General features: G+C 37.3%; 1 protein-coding gene across 1 annotated transcript; it reads right to left on the reverse strand.

Moving 5' to 3' along the window:
- Positions 1 to 6,627: 6,627 nt before the first annotated feature.
- On the reverse strand, positions 6,628 to 16,700 carry alphaSnap (Alpha-soluble NSF attachment protein). Its single transcript, XM_034980000.2, has 6 exons — positions 16,476 to 16,700; positions 14,458 to 14,654; positions 12,534 to 12,613; positions 11,826 to 12,011; positions 10,683 to 10,856; positions 6,628 to 9,867 (listed from the first exon to the last, which is right to left on the reverse strand). Exons 1-6 carry the CDS (start codon positions 16,565 to 16,567, stop codon positions 9,718 to 9,720), a joined length of 879 nt encoding a protein of 292 aa, XP_034835891.1. The 5' UTR covers positions 16,568 to 16,700; the 3' UTR covers positions 6,628 to 9,717.
- Positions 16,701 to 16,782: the final 82 nt, after the last annotated feature.

Consider the following 16,782-nt stretch of genomic DNA (forward strand, 5'->3'; position numbering starts at 1 on the left):
GACGTGATTTCTAATAGGTAGGTACTATTCTGAAGAAAATATTTTACGTTGACGTAAGATTTTTTACACCTTTATTACCTTTTATCTCCCAAAGTCACCATGATCCAAGCAAACATTCCTCTCAGTGTTAGGGAGAATACACAGAGAAACTTTGAGCTTTTATAAAATAGCGAAAGTCTGGCACGCGCTGTCTCTCTCTCTATACATTGATGTACGTAGCCAAGGAATGCTAAATAATGTAATAGAAAAGGCTTGCGCTGTGTAGGGAGTAACAAATATTATTTTCCTAGCTCTATAATTCGCTTTTTCAAGGGATGGTGCCAGGAGACTAGGACGACCAACCAGAAGATGGGAAGACGACACCGGACAGACATTGGATCCTTTCTGGACAAGGGTTTGAGCAGACATAGTCTAGTGGCAAAAGTTGAAGGAGGCCTAGATAGGCACCGAAATATTTAGATAACAAAAAATCTTAAAACCTCTATATTCTACCCATAAATGATAATGATATAGTTAATTATAACGTGCAAATTATCTACAGTTAGGTATAAAACTTAAAGCTAGCCTTATCTAATTACTATATAAATCATGACCGCGTGGAATGGTGCCAAGAATACTGGCTGCATTTCCGCGCTGGACAGCCAGGCTGATCCGTTGCGCAAAAAATGAGCCAGCCCTTCTGTCACCAGATGAGGCTATTAATCGCGGTGAAATGTCTCGTAAATTTTTTTTAGCACTAAGACTCCATGGCCCCAGGGTCTCCACGGCAAACGGCACAAAAATGTAACTCTCTATAAGAGAGGCATACTTGCGCCGCTTGCCGTTTTTAGCTGTTTCTGCTGCGGCTCCCGGTCTTGATGCTGTCTTCCTGATATGACACGGGGCCAATGTGTCAACGCAAGTTGCGTCCCACATTAGCGCCCGTCCCCGTTCCCAGGGAACCAGCGTCAATCCATCAGTACCCGTAGTACAAGATTTTACGTCTCACCAAACGAAACCAAATTCGAGAGTCGAAATATTTCCGCGTTACAGTAAAATGGACCTAAACAGCCTTGAATTGAAGTCAAATATTCAATGCCACTGATTTTAATTTCGCAATGTTTCCGCTTGGAGCGCTGGCTGTAGAAGTGTAGACAAACTTGAGCTTTAAAACAAGGCTTTTAAGATCCAGTTTACTGTAACGCGGAAGTATTTCGACTCTCGAATTTGGTTTGGTTTGGTGAGACGTAAAATCTTGTACTACGGGTACAGGTCTCTTGCCATCATCCCGACTAATCCCTGCCGGCTCAATGAGCGCAGGAATATTTATGGTGGCAAGAGTTAGGTTAAGTTCGGAAATAAAAAGGTACTTATTTTATTTATTTATTTATTTTCTTCCCTCCCTGCTTGCTATCCTGTCGGCTGTCGCGTACTATACTTAGTTGGCTTTTAGTTTTTACTCTTTGGTTTTTAACTTTTCATTCGTCCTCTTCATTCTGCAGTAGCCAGAAGCTCGCGTACCTTTAACGCCTCTATTCTTATTCTAAATTCTGTGTAACCACATTTTTTGATGACGTGCTGAGCGTCTGTTGTCTTATTAAGTGAGAAGTCTCGGGTTCATGCGTGGTGTTCATGGGTTTGGCCATAATCCACCACGCTGGCCAAGTGTGAATTGGAAGATTTCACACATCTTTGAGAACATAATGGACAACTCTCAAGCATGCAGATTTCCTCACGATGTTTTCCTTCGAAGTGCCTATTATATTATTATAGCTTCTAAGTACTTACCGATCGATACGATTGTAATTAAAAGCCTATTAAAATTTAAATAGTTTTTTTATTTCACATTCTAATTACCTACACTTTATGAAGAACCAGCGATAAGTGTAATATTTTATTATTTCAGAAATGTTTTTCTTGATATTATCATGTGAGTAAGAATTCTTTTATTTGAATAAAGTCGTAATACCTACCTACTTGCTGATTAAGACTGTGATAGCCCAGTGGTATAGCCTGGGCAAGTGGCCCGCATCCTACACGGGAGGTCGGGGGTTCGATCCCGGGCACACACTACTAATTTAGGAGTTATGTGCGTTTTAACCAATTTATATCATTTGCTTTACTAACGTCGAAAGAATTATTTATTATCTCCATAATGTTCTCAAAAGTATGTGAAGTTTGCCAATCCGTATTTGGCCAGCGTGGCGGACAATAGCCTAAACCCTTCTCATTCTGAGAGGAGACCTGTGTTCAGTAGTGACATTTGACCATCAGACATATTATTAGGGCACAGACCACCACCTATAGACGTCTAATAGCCGGACACCCCCGATCGCCAAGCTTAGGCAGTTGCTTAGCATAAAAGTCGGCCCACGCCTGTTCGGTACCCTCATTCCGCACATTGTCTTGATTAGGCGTGACTTTTGAGTCCACCAATCGCAAAGAACCATTCTGCCCTGTCCCCGCCAACATTTTACGGTTTTGTTTTCATGCAAAACCTTGTATATGCGTACCTACGTATTCTTGAGGTTGATTTCTCTAGGGTAACAAAATCCTCTGACCTTTATTTTCCAGTGTTGCCAGCTATGTCGCATCAATATGCCATCAAAGTTCAAGGAAAAGTCGAGATGGGTGAAGAGGTTGCCAGCATTTTGAAATCTCTCTACAACGAACTCTTCCCATACGGGCAAAACTTTGATTCCCTCATGCAGAAGATTAGTGTCATTCAAGAAAATACACTGTCAAATGATAGGAAAGACTCGACACAAGGAAAGCCTTTGTTGGAAGAAATTATGGAGAAAAATCAGATAGGTCACATTTACGGATATCATAATGAAAATGGGAAACGGAGTCAGAAAGATTCTAATAATAATATACATGTATAAGTTATTCGATGATGCCCGGAACTTCATCCGCAGGGATTTAGGTTTTAAAAATCCCGCGGGAACTCTTTGATTTTCCGGGATAAAAAGTATAGGTACCTAGGTACTTACCTACCAATTTATTTATCTCCCTTGTTTTATGTATAAGGTAGGTAGGTACCTAAGCCTAATCGTCATAAAATTAGATAAACTGAAATTATTATCACCTGCAAGGTCTAACGGTTAATATTTAGGTTTATTAACTAAGTAAGTACCTAGATGATGCCCGCGACTTCGTCCGCGTGGTTTTTTACAAATCCTGTGGCAACACTTAGATTGTCCGGGATAAAGTTGCCTATGTCAATTGCCGGGACGCAAGCTACCATTGTACTATATAAATCGGTTAAACGGAATCCCGTGGGAAGTCTTTGATTTTCCGGGATAAAAAGTAGCCAAATTTCATCAACAGGCCGTGAAAAGCTAGCAGACGGACACACTTACGCATTTATAATATTAAGTATGGATTAATAATAATTGTGGAACCAACTCCCTTCGTCAATATGGGGTTTAAATACAAAGGAGCGAATCTAAAAAGCCTGAGATAGGTAGGTAGAAATAAAACAACATAACATTTTATTAATATTAACATTTTATTCAATTATTTATTGTACATTAACGTACATTCAGTGCCGATACATATGGGATCACTGTTTTGGCTATTCGATACGTTTATAATCGGAAAACACTAACCTATTTCAGCAATTAAAATTTTCAGTTAGTTACATGTTAGGGTACATACTGATCAGCGCATTTGCTTTGCTTGTAATGTAACAGAGAGCATTCGAGCGTTAAATCAGTGAATACGTCAAGCCGAGCACATTGCTGCAGCGAATGATGTATTGTGTTACAGCAGCGAATGTTCCTCCGGTCCGTCCATTATAAATTACTAGCTGATGCCCGCGACTTCGTCCGCGTGGAATTAGGTTTTTAAAAATCCCGTGGGAACTCTTTGATTTTCCGGGACAAGAAGTAGCCCACTCTCCAGGGTATAATCTATCTCCATTCCAAATTTCATCCAAATACGTTCAGCCGTTTTTACGTGATTGAGTAACAAACATCCAAACATCTAAACATCCACACTTTCACATTTATATAATACTAGCTGATCCCCGCGGCTTCGCCCGCGTAGATTTAGGTTTTTAAAGATCCCGTATAGCCTATGTCACTCGGGAATAATGTAGCTTTCTACTAGTAGTTCCAAAGATTACCCCCTACAAACAAACTTAACGACATTACCTCTTTATATAATAGTATATATATATAGATTAGTAGTATATAGGATAATGTAATTATCATCATCATCGCGTGCCTTGTTCGAAAAGCTTCTTTTTCTAAAACCGCCTCTATTATTAATTTCGGCCCGGGTAACTTTTTGTGTCTTTGTCAACCTGGAGCCCTTTTGCCTTCAATTCTTCCTTCCAACACTAAATCTTGGGAGTGAGAATTGGGCCCCTCTCTGTAGGTAAACGTCGAAAGAAAGCGCTGGACTGGAGTGAATACTGAGGTACTAGAATTGGTCCACAAAGAGAGAATACTCAAGTCCACCATCATACGGAGGAAGCTCGTTTATACTAAAATAGTTACATTACTTGTAATGCTCCTGGTCAATACGCATCCTTATGTTACGATTCAATATTATGTAATTGATGTCATAAAAAGTTGCCATTATAATAATTTTACGTAGGTACTAAGTATTTGGGTAATTCAGTATGTGGTAGTTGTTTTGCCCTGATGAATACGAGTACGAGTAAGGGCTGACGCACACAGATATAGTTGCGTGGAGTCAAGTTATTTCGATATGTAACAACTTAATGTCAGCTTTATGAGCTTTGGCATACCGCATAACTGATTGAACTTATTGATATGAAATAAAAAACTAGGCTGAGATGAAGCGAACTTTGACTTTGCTCAGACTGTTAAAACGAGGCAGAGTCATATCTGTCTCGTTTTAACTAACTGAAACTTAAGTCTGAACAGAGTATAAGTTTGCTCTATAGAATAAGTACTATGGATGTGCAATGCACCGCTGTCGTTAGCAAGAAAGAGGCTCCACTCTGTGGGTGTGCGTTGTGTCTTAGTTTGAGATCTACAGAGCCTTGCGTACTTTGACGTTGCTCAAGCTATGTTTCAGTTAAAAACTTAAAACGAGATAGCTTTTATGCCAACGATATAACGCTGTCTCGTTTTAACAGTGTCTTCAGTCTGAGCCAAGTCTAGTAAGCTCTATAGATCTAGCTTATTCTACCAGAAATGATGAGAAATAATTATAATTTTTATCCTAATAAGTAGTTAACGAATGTTTTATGCTCATAGATTATATAAAAAAATATTAAATATTTAGAGAGCATAAAGGTACTCGTACTAGATATTGCTGAAACCACTATAAAACTGGCAATAATGTGATATTATAAAGATGACCACATAAGAAATAAGAGAAATAGAGGTGGTGCAACGAATTTTTCAATAGGTAGGTACTAAAAATGCATTGTGACCGATGCTGCCGAATTGATCGTATTGAAAAATTATTAACAATCATTCTGAGTTGCAAACGGGTCGGGTCACGAATCGGGTCGTTTCTCAATTCCCCCATGCGATCACCATAAAAATACTTACGATGATTTGCGACAATCAACTTCGAATATCTGTAGGGCGATTGTCTAAAACCTGCATCAATCATTATTACAATCTCAATTGTTCTGATTGGCTGAATTTGTGAGATTCTTGTTGCAACAATGCATTGTGGCCAATAGTAAGCGAGCATTAACCAATCAGAGATGATTGCGATCGTGACATTGTCGCTGTCAAACAACCGCGGTAGGGCCACTGATGTTTTGTTTTACCTCAATCAAATTAACAGGCTGTACTTTTTGATATAGGTTCCATGTGGGTTCCATAATCTTAGCTCTTTGTCGGCTTATTCCATTATCCACCCTAGTATAATCGGCAATGTGTATTATCCGACTCTCTCCCCATGACTAAAACCCGACAGTGGGAGTCAGGCTCGCGCACCGAGAGCCGTATTTTTTCGACTTTTTGCACGATAATTCAACAACTATGATGCATAAAAATAAATAAAAATCTGTTTTAGAATGCACAGGTAAAAGCCCTTTCACATGATACCCCACTTGATATAGTTATCTTATTTCGAAAATTGAAAATACCTACTAATAATCAGTTCAAGACCAGACTTCTTTTTCAGACTTTTTTTTTGTGTGACGTAACCATAATTCAGTTTTCCCCTTATGTCTGCTATTAGAGCTACCTACCTGCCAAATTCATGATTTTAAGTCAACGGGAAGTACCCTGTAGGTTTCTTGACAGACAGACAACAAAGTAATCCTACAAGGGTTCCGTTTTTTCTTTTGAGGTACGGCACACTAAAAAATAAAATAAGAATTCTAATAATCCGCCACGTCCGGGGTGAATAAGCGGACAATTAGGTATGTTTCATAAACACCCTATGTTTTAGGGTGCATGGGGACTGGGGTGCATACACTGAATAAGCATTTTCGACTAAAAACATGGATGACAAGGATGACATAATATTACTCTATGGATGCTAGTTTTCCATTTCCGTAGCTTTTATGTAATGCTGCGTACACACCAGCGGACTGCAATGAACTATGCTCGCTTAAGTTCCCAGGTGAGCGTAAAATATTACGTAGTATGATAAAGAAAGAAAAGAAAAATATAGGAAACTTAACATAAAAATAATAAAAACCAAAAATAAACAAAAAATATATTTAATCCATAACGAAACACGTTCATTAAATCATAAAAAAAATTAACATACATATTTACAACAACGAACTAATAGTTACAATTTTAACCTGAACGACAACGAACTAATAGTTACAATTATTTTAATTGGAAGTAGGAATTATTACTTTTTAGTTTAATTGAAGGTAACATCTTTTCAAAAATAAAACCAAATAATTCTAGGTAGTGTAAGTTCTGTGACAATTTTTTTGATTAAATACAAGGACTTATGTATATTATAAAAGTAGATCAGCGTTTTATTAAATTAAAAGACTAACTTTTTAAATAATATAAACATAAATAAGTCCGTTGAGATTAAATTCTACTATTTTGGCAGAATTCGTCGAAAAAAACTACTTATGTGTAAGAAAATCAACATCCAAAAAAGAAAAAATCAACTACTATTTTGGTAGGAATTTTAACAAATAAAAAAAAATTCCAATATTATGTACAAAACATGTAAGTATAGGTATTTCTTTAAATATAACAAAATTTCTATCGGTTATCTGTAGTAATTAATAGATTGTTACCAAATGAGATACATTTTGACTATTCAATTATTCAAAAGATCTTTTTTTTAAATTTTACTTGTACAAGGTATTTACCAGCATTTTTCGTAGTCGTATTTTAGTTTGGGGCTTATTTTTTATTATATCCGAACCAATTAATTTAGTTAAGCGTTTTTAAATATTTTATTTCTGACATAACATTAGAAAAAAATAACTATGGCTTTGAAATCAAGTCTTTTAAGCCTAAAAATGCATTGGTATTAAGTGTTGCCATAATATAAGATTTTTATGTTATATTTCTAGTGTACTTATACATTTATGGAATATTTTTGCAGTGCATCGCTTATTAATCATGATCCTTAGAAAACCCTTCGACTTAACCACTACATTATAATAACTAATTTTCGAATACTAAATCATTAGGTTACACTACCGGCCAAAAAAATTACACACATTAAAAAAATATATACCATAAATATTTAGCTTAAGAGTTTTCTCACTAATTTTAAATTGACATAAAAAATCTGCTTAATGATTAATCATTTTGAATGTTAGATAGTTAACACGTTTATAGTTTAAGCAGTTAAAAAAATATAAAGCATATTGTCTAAAATATCCATTAGCAATAAATAACTGGTCAAAATATATACTATTATTAACGTACATGTGACGCGTGGCGTTGCCTTGCCGTTTTGTTATTTGTACCATACGTACACACATTGATTCATATTTAAAAACCGATTGCACATTAAAACCATTGAACCTTTTGGTCTTAAATTTTTTTATGGTACCAATTAAAGTAGTGGTGTTGTGTCTTAAATACTAAAACTTGCACAAATTAACAATGCTTATTGCTAACTAGCTTATTTAAGGGTACAAATTTGAAACCCCTATTTCACCCCCTCAGGGGTTGAACTTTCAAAAATCTTTTCTTAACGGATCTCTACGTCATAATGGCTATCTGCATGCCAAATTTCAGCCCGATCCGTCCAGTAGTTTGAGCTGTGCGTCGATAGATCAGTCAATCAGTCAGTCAGTAAATTTTTCCTTTTATATATTGCTAATGAACACAGCGTAAGGCATTTAATATTAAATTTGAAAGATGATGAGAACATTTTTTTGTGGCGTAGGTCAAGAACAATGCATTTTTTCCATATTTAAATAACTATAAATATGTAAAAAGGTTTGCTTGTCACGAATACTAATGAAGTTACATTGTTTTAAAAATAAAATAGTCAATTATACTACGTTTAAACAGAATAGGAGAACTGCTTCGTTGCATAGTTTCTACACTAATAATACTTATATTGAAAGTTAAAAAGGAATTTATTAATATGAAAAATAGAATTTTTTTTAACGGCATATAGCCATATTAAGCATCGAATTCTGACCAAGCAGATTTTTTATGGTAATTAACAATTAGGTTTGGCATAGACGAAAATACTACTACTTACTATAGAAGAAAATAACTTGAAATAAAGCATTTTTAATGACACTCCATTTTTCTGGCCAGTAGTGTAACCTGCGCCTAACCTATACAATCAAATGTAATGTAATAGGCAATAAATATGCTACAAGAGTAGAAATGGAAATAATATTTAGCCACACCGTCTCTACGACACTTTGAGCTTTGTCTGCTATGAAATTACACCATAGACATGTTACGTTCATTTGATAAAATTCGTTCTCGGTGATGAGTGAGACAGAAGATACAAATCACACGAGAATAAAAGAGACGGCGCTCTACAAATGACTCAAGAACCTTAGTCTTCACTTTAGACACGCATATAACGTATCTACTTCTTATATAAATATAATCATTGTTTGTCTGTTAGTTTAATTAATATAGACAAAGTCCCAATATTGAACATGTGGATGTCATTAAGATTTTTATTTTTGACATTTTGTTAATGCAACAAATGCCTAACTAATGGCTAACTGGAACACCTTTTGAGGCCGTCATCTTATATCAAGGTTTTAAGGTACTAAAGTGCCATAGATTAAAAGCTTTATTTTTTACTAATTACATGATATCCCTTTCTTTAGCAGACCAATCAAATTATTGATAGATCATGTGAACAAAATTATCACGTCATCCTGAAAAATCTGATTGGTCGACTGAATATCTCTCTCGCCTCTCTAAGGTCAACCGGGCCAAGAAATGAACAGTTCAAAAACACAAATAATATCTCAATGTCAACTAGCGTTTTTTTTTTCAAAATATTTATTTTTTAATTTTCACATTGAATTTTCTTTTTACCCGACTGCGGCGAAGCCCAAAAGTTTGTATCGTAACTACTCAACGACTCAACCGATTTTGATAAATGATAAGTCATTAGATTCGCCTCGATGATGGCGCGAGTGTATCAAAATTCTTAAAAATTCTAAATGGCTGATTTTATGCGCTTTAATATGGAGTACAAACTGCAGTCGGGATTTTTTCGAAAACGTTTTTATCTATATTAAATTTCACAGCTGATTTTTTTTAATTTTCCCTAACCACAGACAACAAACTGGGTCGCAGAGACGGGTGGCTGGTGCGGGCGCATTCAGCGCAGGTCGGGGTTGTCGTTGATTTGTTTCTTGATGCGCACCAGCATGGTGGTGTACCATTGGTCGAGGCGCGATATGCTGTCGTATGTCTTCACCGCTTCGGTGTAGGCATCTATGTTCTGGTCTTCCAGGTGCTCGATCAGCTCCTGAAGAAACCAAAATAATCTGTTATCATCATCTAAACCCAGCGCTTCACTACTGAACACGGGTCTCCTCTTGAATTGGGTCGAATGCGGATTAGCAGATTTGACACACCTTTGAGAACATTGTGGATTGTATTTCAATTTTCAGGCACGCAGGTTTCCTCACGAGGTTTTCCTTCACTGTTAAAGTTGTCACTAAGGCTGAGATCTATAGAACGCACTTTGACTTTGGTCAGAGTTAAGATTGAGTTAAAACGAAACAGATTTATGTGAGACATATAGCTCTTTGTTTAAACTCTGTCTTAAAGTCAGCTGGTCCGACTGTTGTATCTTGGAGCTTGTATAGGTCTCCGTAGTGAAAACTTCGTTTGCGCGATTCAGGATAGCGCGCTTGAAGATGTGGTGACATCTAGCATGTTCGTTGTCAGTTACCTCGAGTTACGTGTAGGGCCCATCTAGTGTCAGTATGTAAAGACTGCCACAATGATAATGATGATGATTGACTCACCTTGATAAGTTTACACTCTTAACTGTTGGATATAACAGTGGTGGTGACATCTAGTTTGTTTGTTGTAAGTTACCTCGTTGCATATGTCCTGTCGTGACAGAAACTCGCAACTCGTGTGAACACGAGTTGCGAGTAGGGCCATCTAGTGTCAGTATGTGGAGACTGCTACAATGATGATGCGGGTGACATTTACCAGGGCACTAAGTTACCCTGCACCCCACCCGGGTAAGGAGGCCAGGATTCGGAGCCCGTACCCCCGCTTGGCCGTTCCGGCCAATCGGAGAAGACCCCGACTATGGGGTGAACTCACCTTGATGAGTTTGCATTCCCGGGTGTCAGTGAAGGCGGGGTACAGGCCGCAGTACTTCTCCAGCGCGTGCTGCGCATTGAGGATGTCCACGCAGAGGTGGCAGAGCGCGGCGCGGAACATGTACTCCTTTGCGCTGTACTTGAGAAGACTATTCTCCAGAGACGACTTCGCGATCTGCAAAGAAGTACAACATCGTGATGAGACTGTTGTGGTGTCACTGTATATTCAAGATCAACTTCAGCATGCACTTGTTAGCTGAAGAAGTGGATTTGTATGAAGAAAAGTGGGCCACAAACCTGCTCATAGATCTGTTTAGCTTTATCGTAGTGCTCAAGTTGCGCGGCGTATTGCGCTAACTTTATCATGCATTTGTTAACTAAATGTGTCTATTTATACGAAGTGCAGTGAGCCACAAACCTGCTCGTAGATCTGTATGGCCTTGTCGTAGTGCTCAAGTTGCGCGGCGTATTGCGCTAACTTTATCATGCATTTGTTAACTAAATGTGTCTATTTATACGAAGTGCAGTGAGCCACAAACCTGCTCGTAGATCTGTATTGCCTTGTCGTAGTGCTCAAGTTGCGCGGCGTATTGCGCTAACTTTATCATGCATTTGTTAACTAAATGTGTCTATTTATACGAAGTGCAGTGAGCCACAAACCTGCTCGTAGATCTGTATGGCCTTGTCGTAGTGCTCAAGTTGCGCGGCGTATTGCGCTAACTTTATCATGCATTTGTTAACTAAATGTGTCTATTTATACGAAGTGCAGTGAGCCACAAACCTGCTCGTAGATCTGTATTGCCTTGTCGTAGTGCTCAAGTTGCGCGGCGTATTGCGCTAACTTTATCATGCATTTGTTAACTAAATGTGTCTATTTATACGAAGTGCAGTGAGCCACAAACCTGCTCGTAGATCTGTATGGCCTTGTCGTAGTGCTCAAGTTGCGCGGCGTATTGCGCTAACTTTATCATGCATTTGTTAACTAAATGTGTCTATTTATACGAAGTGCAGTGAGCCACAAACCTGCTCGTAGATCTGTATGGCCTTGTCGTAGTGCTCAAGTTGCGCGGCGTATTGCGCTAACTTTATCATGCATTTGTTAACTAAATGTGTCTATTTATACGAAGTGCAGTGAGCCACAAACCTGCTCGTAGATCTGTATGGCCTTGTCGTAGTGCTCAAGTTGCGCGGCGTATTGCGCTAACTTCAGCATGCACTTGTTAGCCGAAGAAGTAGATTCTTCTCCGCGAAAGTAGTCGGCCGCTTGTTCGTAGTGTTGCATCGCTCGCGCTAAGTCCACGCACTCCGTTTCATAAAGTTCTGCTATATTCTGAGAAATAAAACATACAGGATCTCTATGATTTAAAAAAACTTGTAGTCTTTATTACAACAATTCATAATAGAGGTATAAGTCCCGCAAATTGCTATTGCGCTGGAACCATGTCTCATTAACATTGAAATGACGTCATTTTGACGTTAGCCGAAATAAAAATATACCACCACCTCGAATCTTGAGTCTAGGCTGACGTCACGAAAATGGCGGCCACGCGCATTATCAATTTGCGGAACTTATAAACAGATATACAGCCTTTTTTATGAAGCGGCAAACCCCAAAAAGTAGTTTTTGAGTTATCGCCAAAAACGTGGGAATAGTATTTTTAAAAAGTCTGCTATGTAGGACCAAGGTTTCCAGTTTGTGACGTACTATGACGTAAGATCGTGGTTTTTAGTTTGGTATTTATCTAGCAAAACAGGTGAGTTATATTTTATACATACAAGTCTTATCAAATGTGTCATTTTTTTTTTTTTTAATAATAAGAATAATTTATTTTGAATTTAGAATTATAATTACCTGATGTTGTTTAGCGGCTACAGTAAATCTTCCCATGTCAGTGTAGATCTCGATAGCTTTTAGAAGGCACGAGACAGCCTCTGAAATGAAAATCAGCGTTCGAGTTTATGTAGTCAGGGACCAAGTCAAACTCCTTCCATTTGATCGGATCCAAAGGCGGGCTGTTCCACTTGTGGACGATCCCAAACTAACCGGATCGTTGGAAAGCTCGGAGCACCGCAGAGACGTAAGCTCTCTTTGCGTGTTCTATCGCCTCTATAATGTGGAGTGCTCTGAAGAGTTGTTTGATCTCATTCCACCCTCCTTTTTCTACAACCGCACCGCACGCCACCGCAAACAATTTCACCCTCACCACCTGGGTGTCTGGTGCACTTCGACCGTCCGTTGTGCCAGATCCCTTTTTCCACGCACATGCAAACTGTGGAATCAACTCCCTTCGGCGGTGTTCCCATTAGATTACAACACGGGGTTATTCAAGGGGCGGATCAACAAATTCCTAAAAGTGGTTTCAGTAAAACAAGTTCCTCTGGTACTGCAAATGTTCATGGGCGACGGTAATCACTTAACATCAGGTGACCCGCCTGCAAGTTTGCTTGCCATTTTTATTTTTAAAAAAAAGTCACCGGGACTTCATATTAAAATTCACGAAACAACTGACGTAACGTCAGAGCCTCAATAGCTCAACCGGTAAAGGAGTGGACTGATAACCGAAAGGTCGACGGTTCAAACCCCACTTGTTGCACTATTGTCGCACCTACTCCTAGCACAAGCTTGACGCTTAGTTGGAGAGGTAAAGGGAATATTAGTTATTATAATATTAACATGGCTAATATTTTTAAAAAAATAAACCAAATACAATTGATAGCAGTAAACGATTAATTATTTAATTATACCCTATCCGCCGAAATAACTTAGTAGGTATAACCTAGCGCGCTCTATGTTACGTCATCCCATACAAATGATAGAGCCAAATACTTCAGTAAGCGTTAACCATTTTGGGTCACCGACCAATCACAAACATGTTTTAAAAACCGTTTGAAATGTTTTCAAAACATATTCGCAATTCAATCAGAAAACATACTTTCGTTTGTGATTGGTTAGTGAATCAAAATGGTTAACGCCCACTGAGAATTTCGGCTCTATCATTTGTATACATAGGGTATAATATTATTTAATCGACATAGTCACGGAATATTTTTATTTCTGATCTGAGATCTTTCTATATCAGTGACCATTGAAGATTATCGACTTGGTAGATTAAAAAAACAAACAAATTGATTTATTACAGTGAATAGAAACATGATAAGAGTGCAACTTGAATTTGTCTTATCATTATCATGTAGAGGTGGGAACTTAATTGGTGGGCCTTGATATGGTTTAACTATATTACACGCCATACTATGCTACTATCTAAACTATGATAAATTCAAAGGTGTCGAATTGAAAGGTCATTATCTAAAGATTTTCCAAAAACCGGCCAAGTGCGAGCAACTCTCGCGCAAGTTTCGTACTAGTCGTATTTTTATTCGACATTTTGCACAATAAATCAAATACTATTATGCGTGAAAATAAATAAAAATCTGTTTTAGAATCTACAGGTAAAAAGCCCTTTCATATGACATATTGGTACCCACTTGGTTTAGTAATTTTACTTTGAAAGTTGGAAATACTAATTATTTGTTCATGAACACATTTTAATTTTTTTTTGTGTTGCCACAAATTCACGTTTTCAGATTTTTCCCCGAATGTCTGCTATAAAACCTACCTACCTGCCAAATTTAATGATTCTAGGTCAACGGGAACTACCCCGTAGGTTTCTTGACAGACAGACAGACAATAAAGTGATCCTATAAGGGTTCCGTTTTTCCTTTTGAGGTACAGAACCCTAAAAAAGTTAAATAATCCAGTTAAAAGGGATACTTACCATTAGGATCACACTTCTTGTAGCAGTTGGAAGCATCCACGAAGTTGGTAGCCGCATCATGACGGACACCAGCCTTGAGATGGAGCTGTGCTGCGGTGCAGAAGGCTTGGCCGGCTTGAGCCCATTTCTTTGCCATCTTGAAAAGGTTCGCTGCACGGAGGTAGCAGTCCACTGCCTCTTCAACTTTTGATGATCCTCTGGTAGGATATAATAGGATAAACATCCATACTAATATTATAAATGCGAAAGTGTGTCTGTCTGTCTGCTAGATTTTCACCGCCGATTTTAATGAAATTTGCTACAAAGATAGCTTGCATCCTGGGGCCATAGGCTACTTTTATCCCAGGAAATCAAAGAGTTCCCACAGGATTTTTAAAACTGGATACCACGCAAACGAAGTTGCGGCATTATCTACTTTAAAATAAATTTTATCACACATTGGTACCGATTCTGTCGTCTTTCTCTAAACTAAATTTAGAGTATCTGCATCCTTTTTTTTTAACAATGCTAAAAAGGGACAGAACATGAACTTTACATTTAAAGACTCTAAATTTTAGTGCATGCTACAAATTTAAACAGTAGGCTCGCGACTGTGCACTAAAATCACGGGTTTTACCATATAAAAATTAAATTTAAGACTGTCAAACTGCGTCTATCCTTTTCATATTACATTAGTAAGAAGAGTATGCAAATACTCTAAAATTAGGTTGTGCTCAGAATCAGTACCAATGGTGGCTTATATAATAGAATTGTGCTTTTACACAATAGACTAATTTTTAAATTTTGAACAGCCAATTTAGCATGTCTGTTATGTAAGGTGAAACATATCAACATATCAACATATAATACTGTATAACATCTCATTGTAATGAATGTTTCTGCTTCTACTGAATCTAAATCATTTTCAACATTTAGTTAGAATCCTGACCTTTTGGATTACATTCTATTCTAAGCCTTCGAATGTCACTTCTTTACCTCTGCATTGAATTCATCATAGTTGCGGGTATTGACCCCTTTACAATATTACCAGATTTAGTATTAATCTCAAATATATAAAATGAAAAGGTGACTGACTGACTGATTTATCAACGCACAGCTCAAACTACTGGACGGATTGAGCTGAAATTTGGCATGCAGATAGCTATTATGACGTAGGCATCCGCTAAGAAAGGGTTTTTGAAAATTCAACCTCTAAGGGTGTGAAATAGGAGTTTGTAATTTGTTTAGTCCACGCGAACAAAGTCCCGAGCATAAGCTAGTAACAGTATAAAAATTCAGATATTGAGTCTAAGGCTGAGATCTATAGAGCAAACTTTGACTTTGCTTAGACTTAACACAGTTAAAATGAGACAGAATTGTCTCTCACATACATAAATCTGTCTCCTCATAACTCTGAGTAAAGTCTAATAAAGTCAAAGTACACTCTATAATAATAATATATCATTATTATTTTACAATATTAATCTATAGATCTCTAGTTTACCTAAACAGAGCATTCTTAACTGACTGACTTACAACAACGAGACAGCTTAAACTACAGAAGATAAAAACTTGAAATTGATGTTAATAATTGAGATGATTTTTCAAATATTAACCATAAGAGAGAGAAAGAGAGTTATATGTACATGGTTCATTAAGTTTGCTTGAGTAGAAGTAGGTACAATACAAAGTGTACCTACAGCAAAGCAACATGGAAAATTATTGTTCTTTATGAATCATGGCCTAGCCTACTTGCCTGGTAACTACCTATCCGATTTACTTTAACAAAAAACTCTGAACATAGTTAATTCTAAAAATAACACAGCTTGCTTGGTTTCCTATCTATAACTAGGAAAATAACGGGGTTTTTTGGCTATAACAATATTAATCAAAGGAACCTTTTTTAGACAATGGACCTAAGTTCTGTTGATTGTTTTATGTAAAATAATGTTGATTATTCGTGATATTAATGAAAAAAGAACAATAGAAAATTTATTAAGGGCGCTAACAACAAAATAATGAGCTAATCATTGTCTTACCCGAACAGTGAACCGAGGAACGATTTCGACGAATTTAACTTTTTCTCCGCTTCCGCTATCAACTGCATCGCTTTTTGTTCATTGTCTGCCATCTTTGTGGCTTTTTAACACTAATAACTACGAATTTTTACAATAACTTAGAAGAAATTTACAATTTATTGACAAAATGTCGTCACTCCTACCGAGTGAAAATTCCCGTTGCTTTCTGTCATCGATTTGTTTCGGGCTGCCATAATAAGAAAAATTTTAGCTCATTTTCTACCATTTTTGTAACACGGATTCTGCTAAGTACATAATATTTTTATTA

Source organism: Maniola hyperantus, chromosome 21 (genome assembly GCF_902806685.2).
Source record: "Maniola hyperantus chromosome 21, iAphHyp1.2, whole genome shotgun sequence".
NCBI classification, from domain to species: Eukaryota; Metazoa; Arthropoda; class Insecta; order Lepidoptera; family Nymphalidae; genus Maniola; species Maniola hyperantus.

Coding starts and splice junctions, on each gene's coding strand:
- alphaSnap (XM_034980000.2), bottom strand. CDS start 16,567: ATGGCAGACAATGAACAAAAAGCGATGCAGTTGATAGCGGAAGCGGAG. Junction 12,614..14,457: donor CAAGAAGTGTGATCCTAATG/GTAAGTATCCCT, acceptor TTTTCATTTCAG/AGGCTGTCTCGTGCCTTCTA. Junction 10,857..11,825: donor CCATACAGATCTACGAGCAG/GTTTGTGGCTCA, acceptor ACTTCTTTGCAG/ATCGCGAAGTCGTCTCTGGA.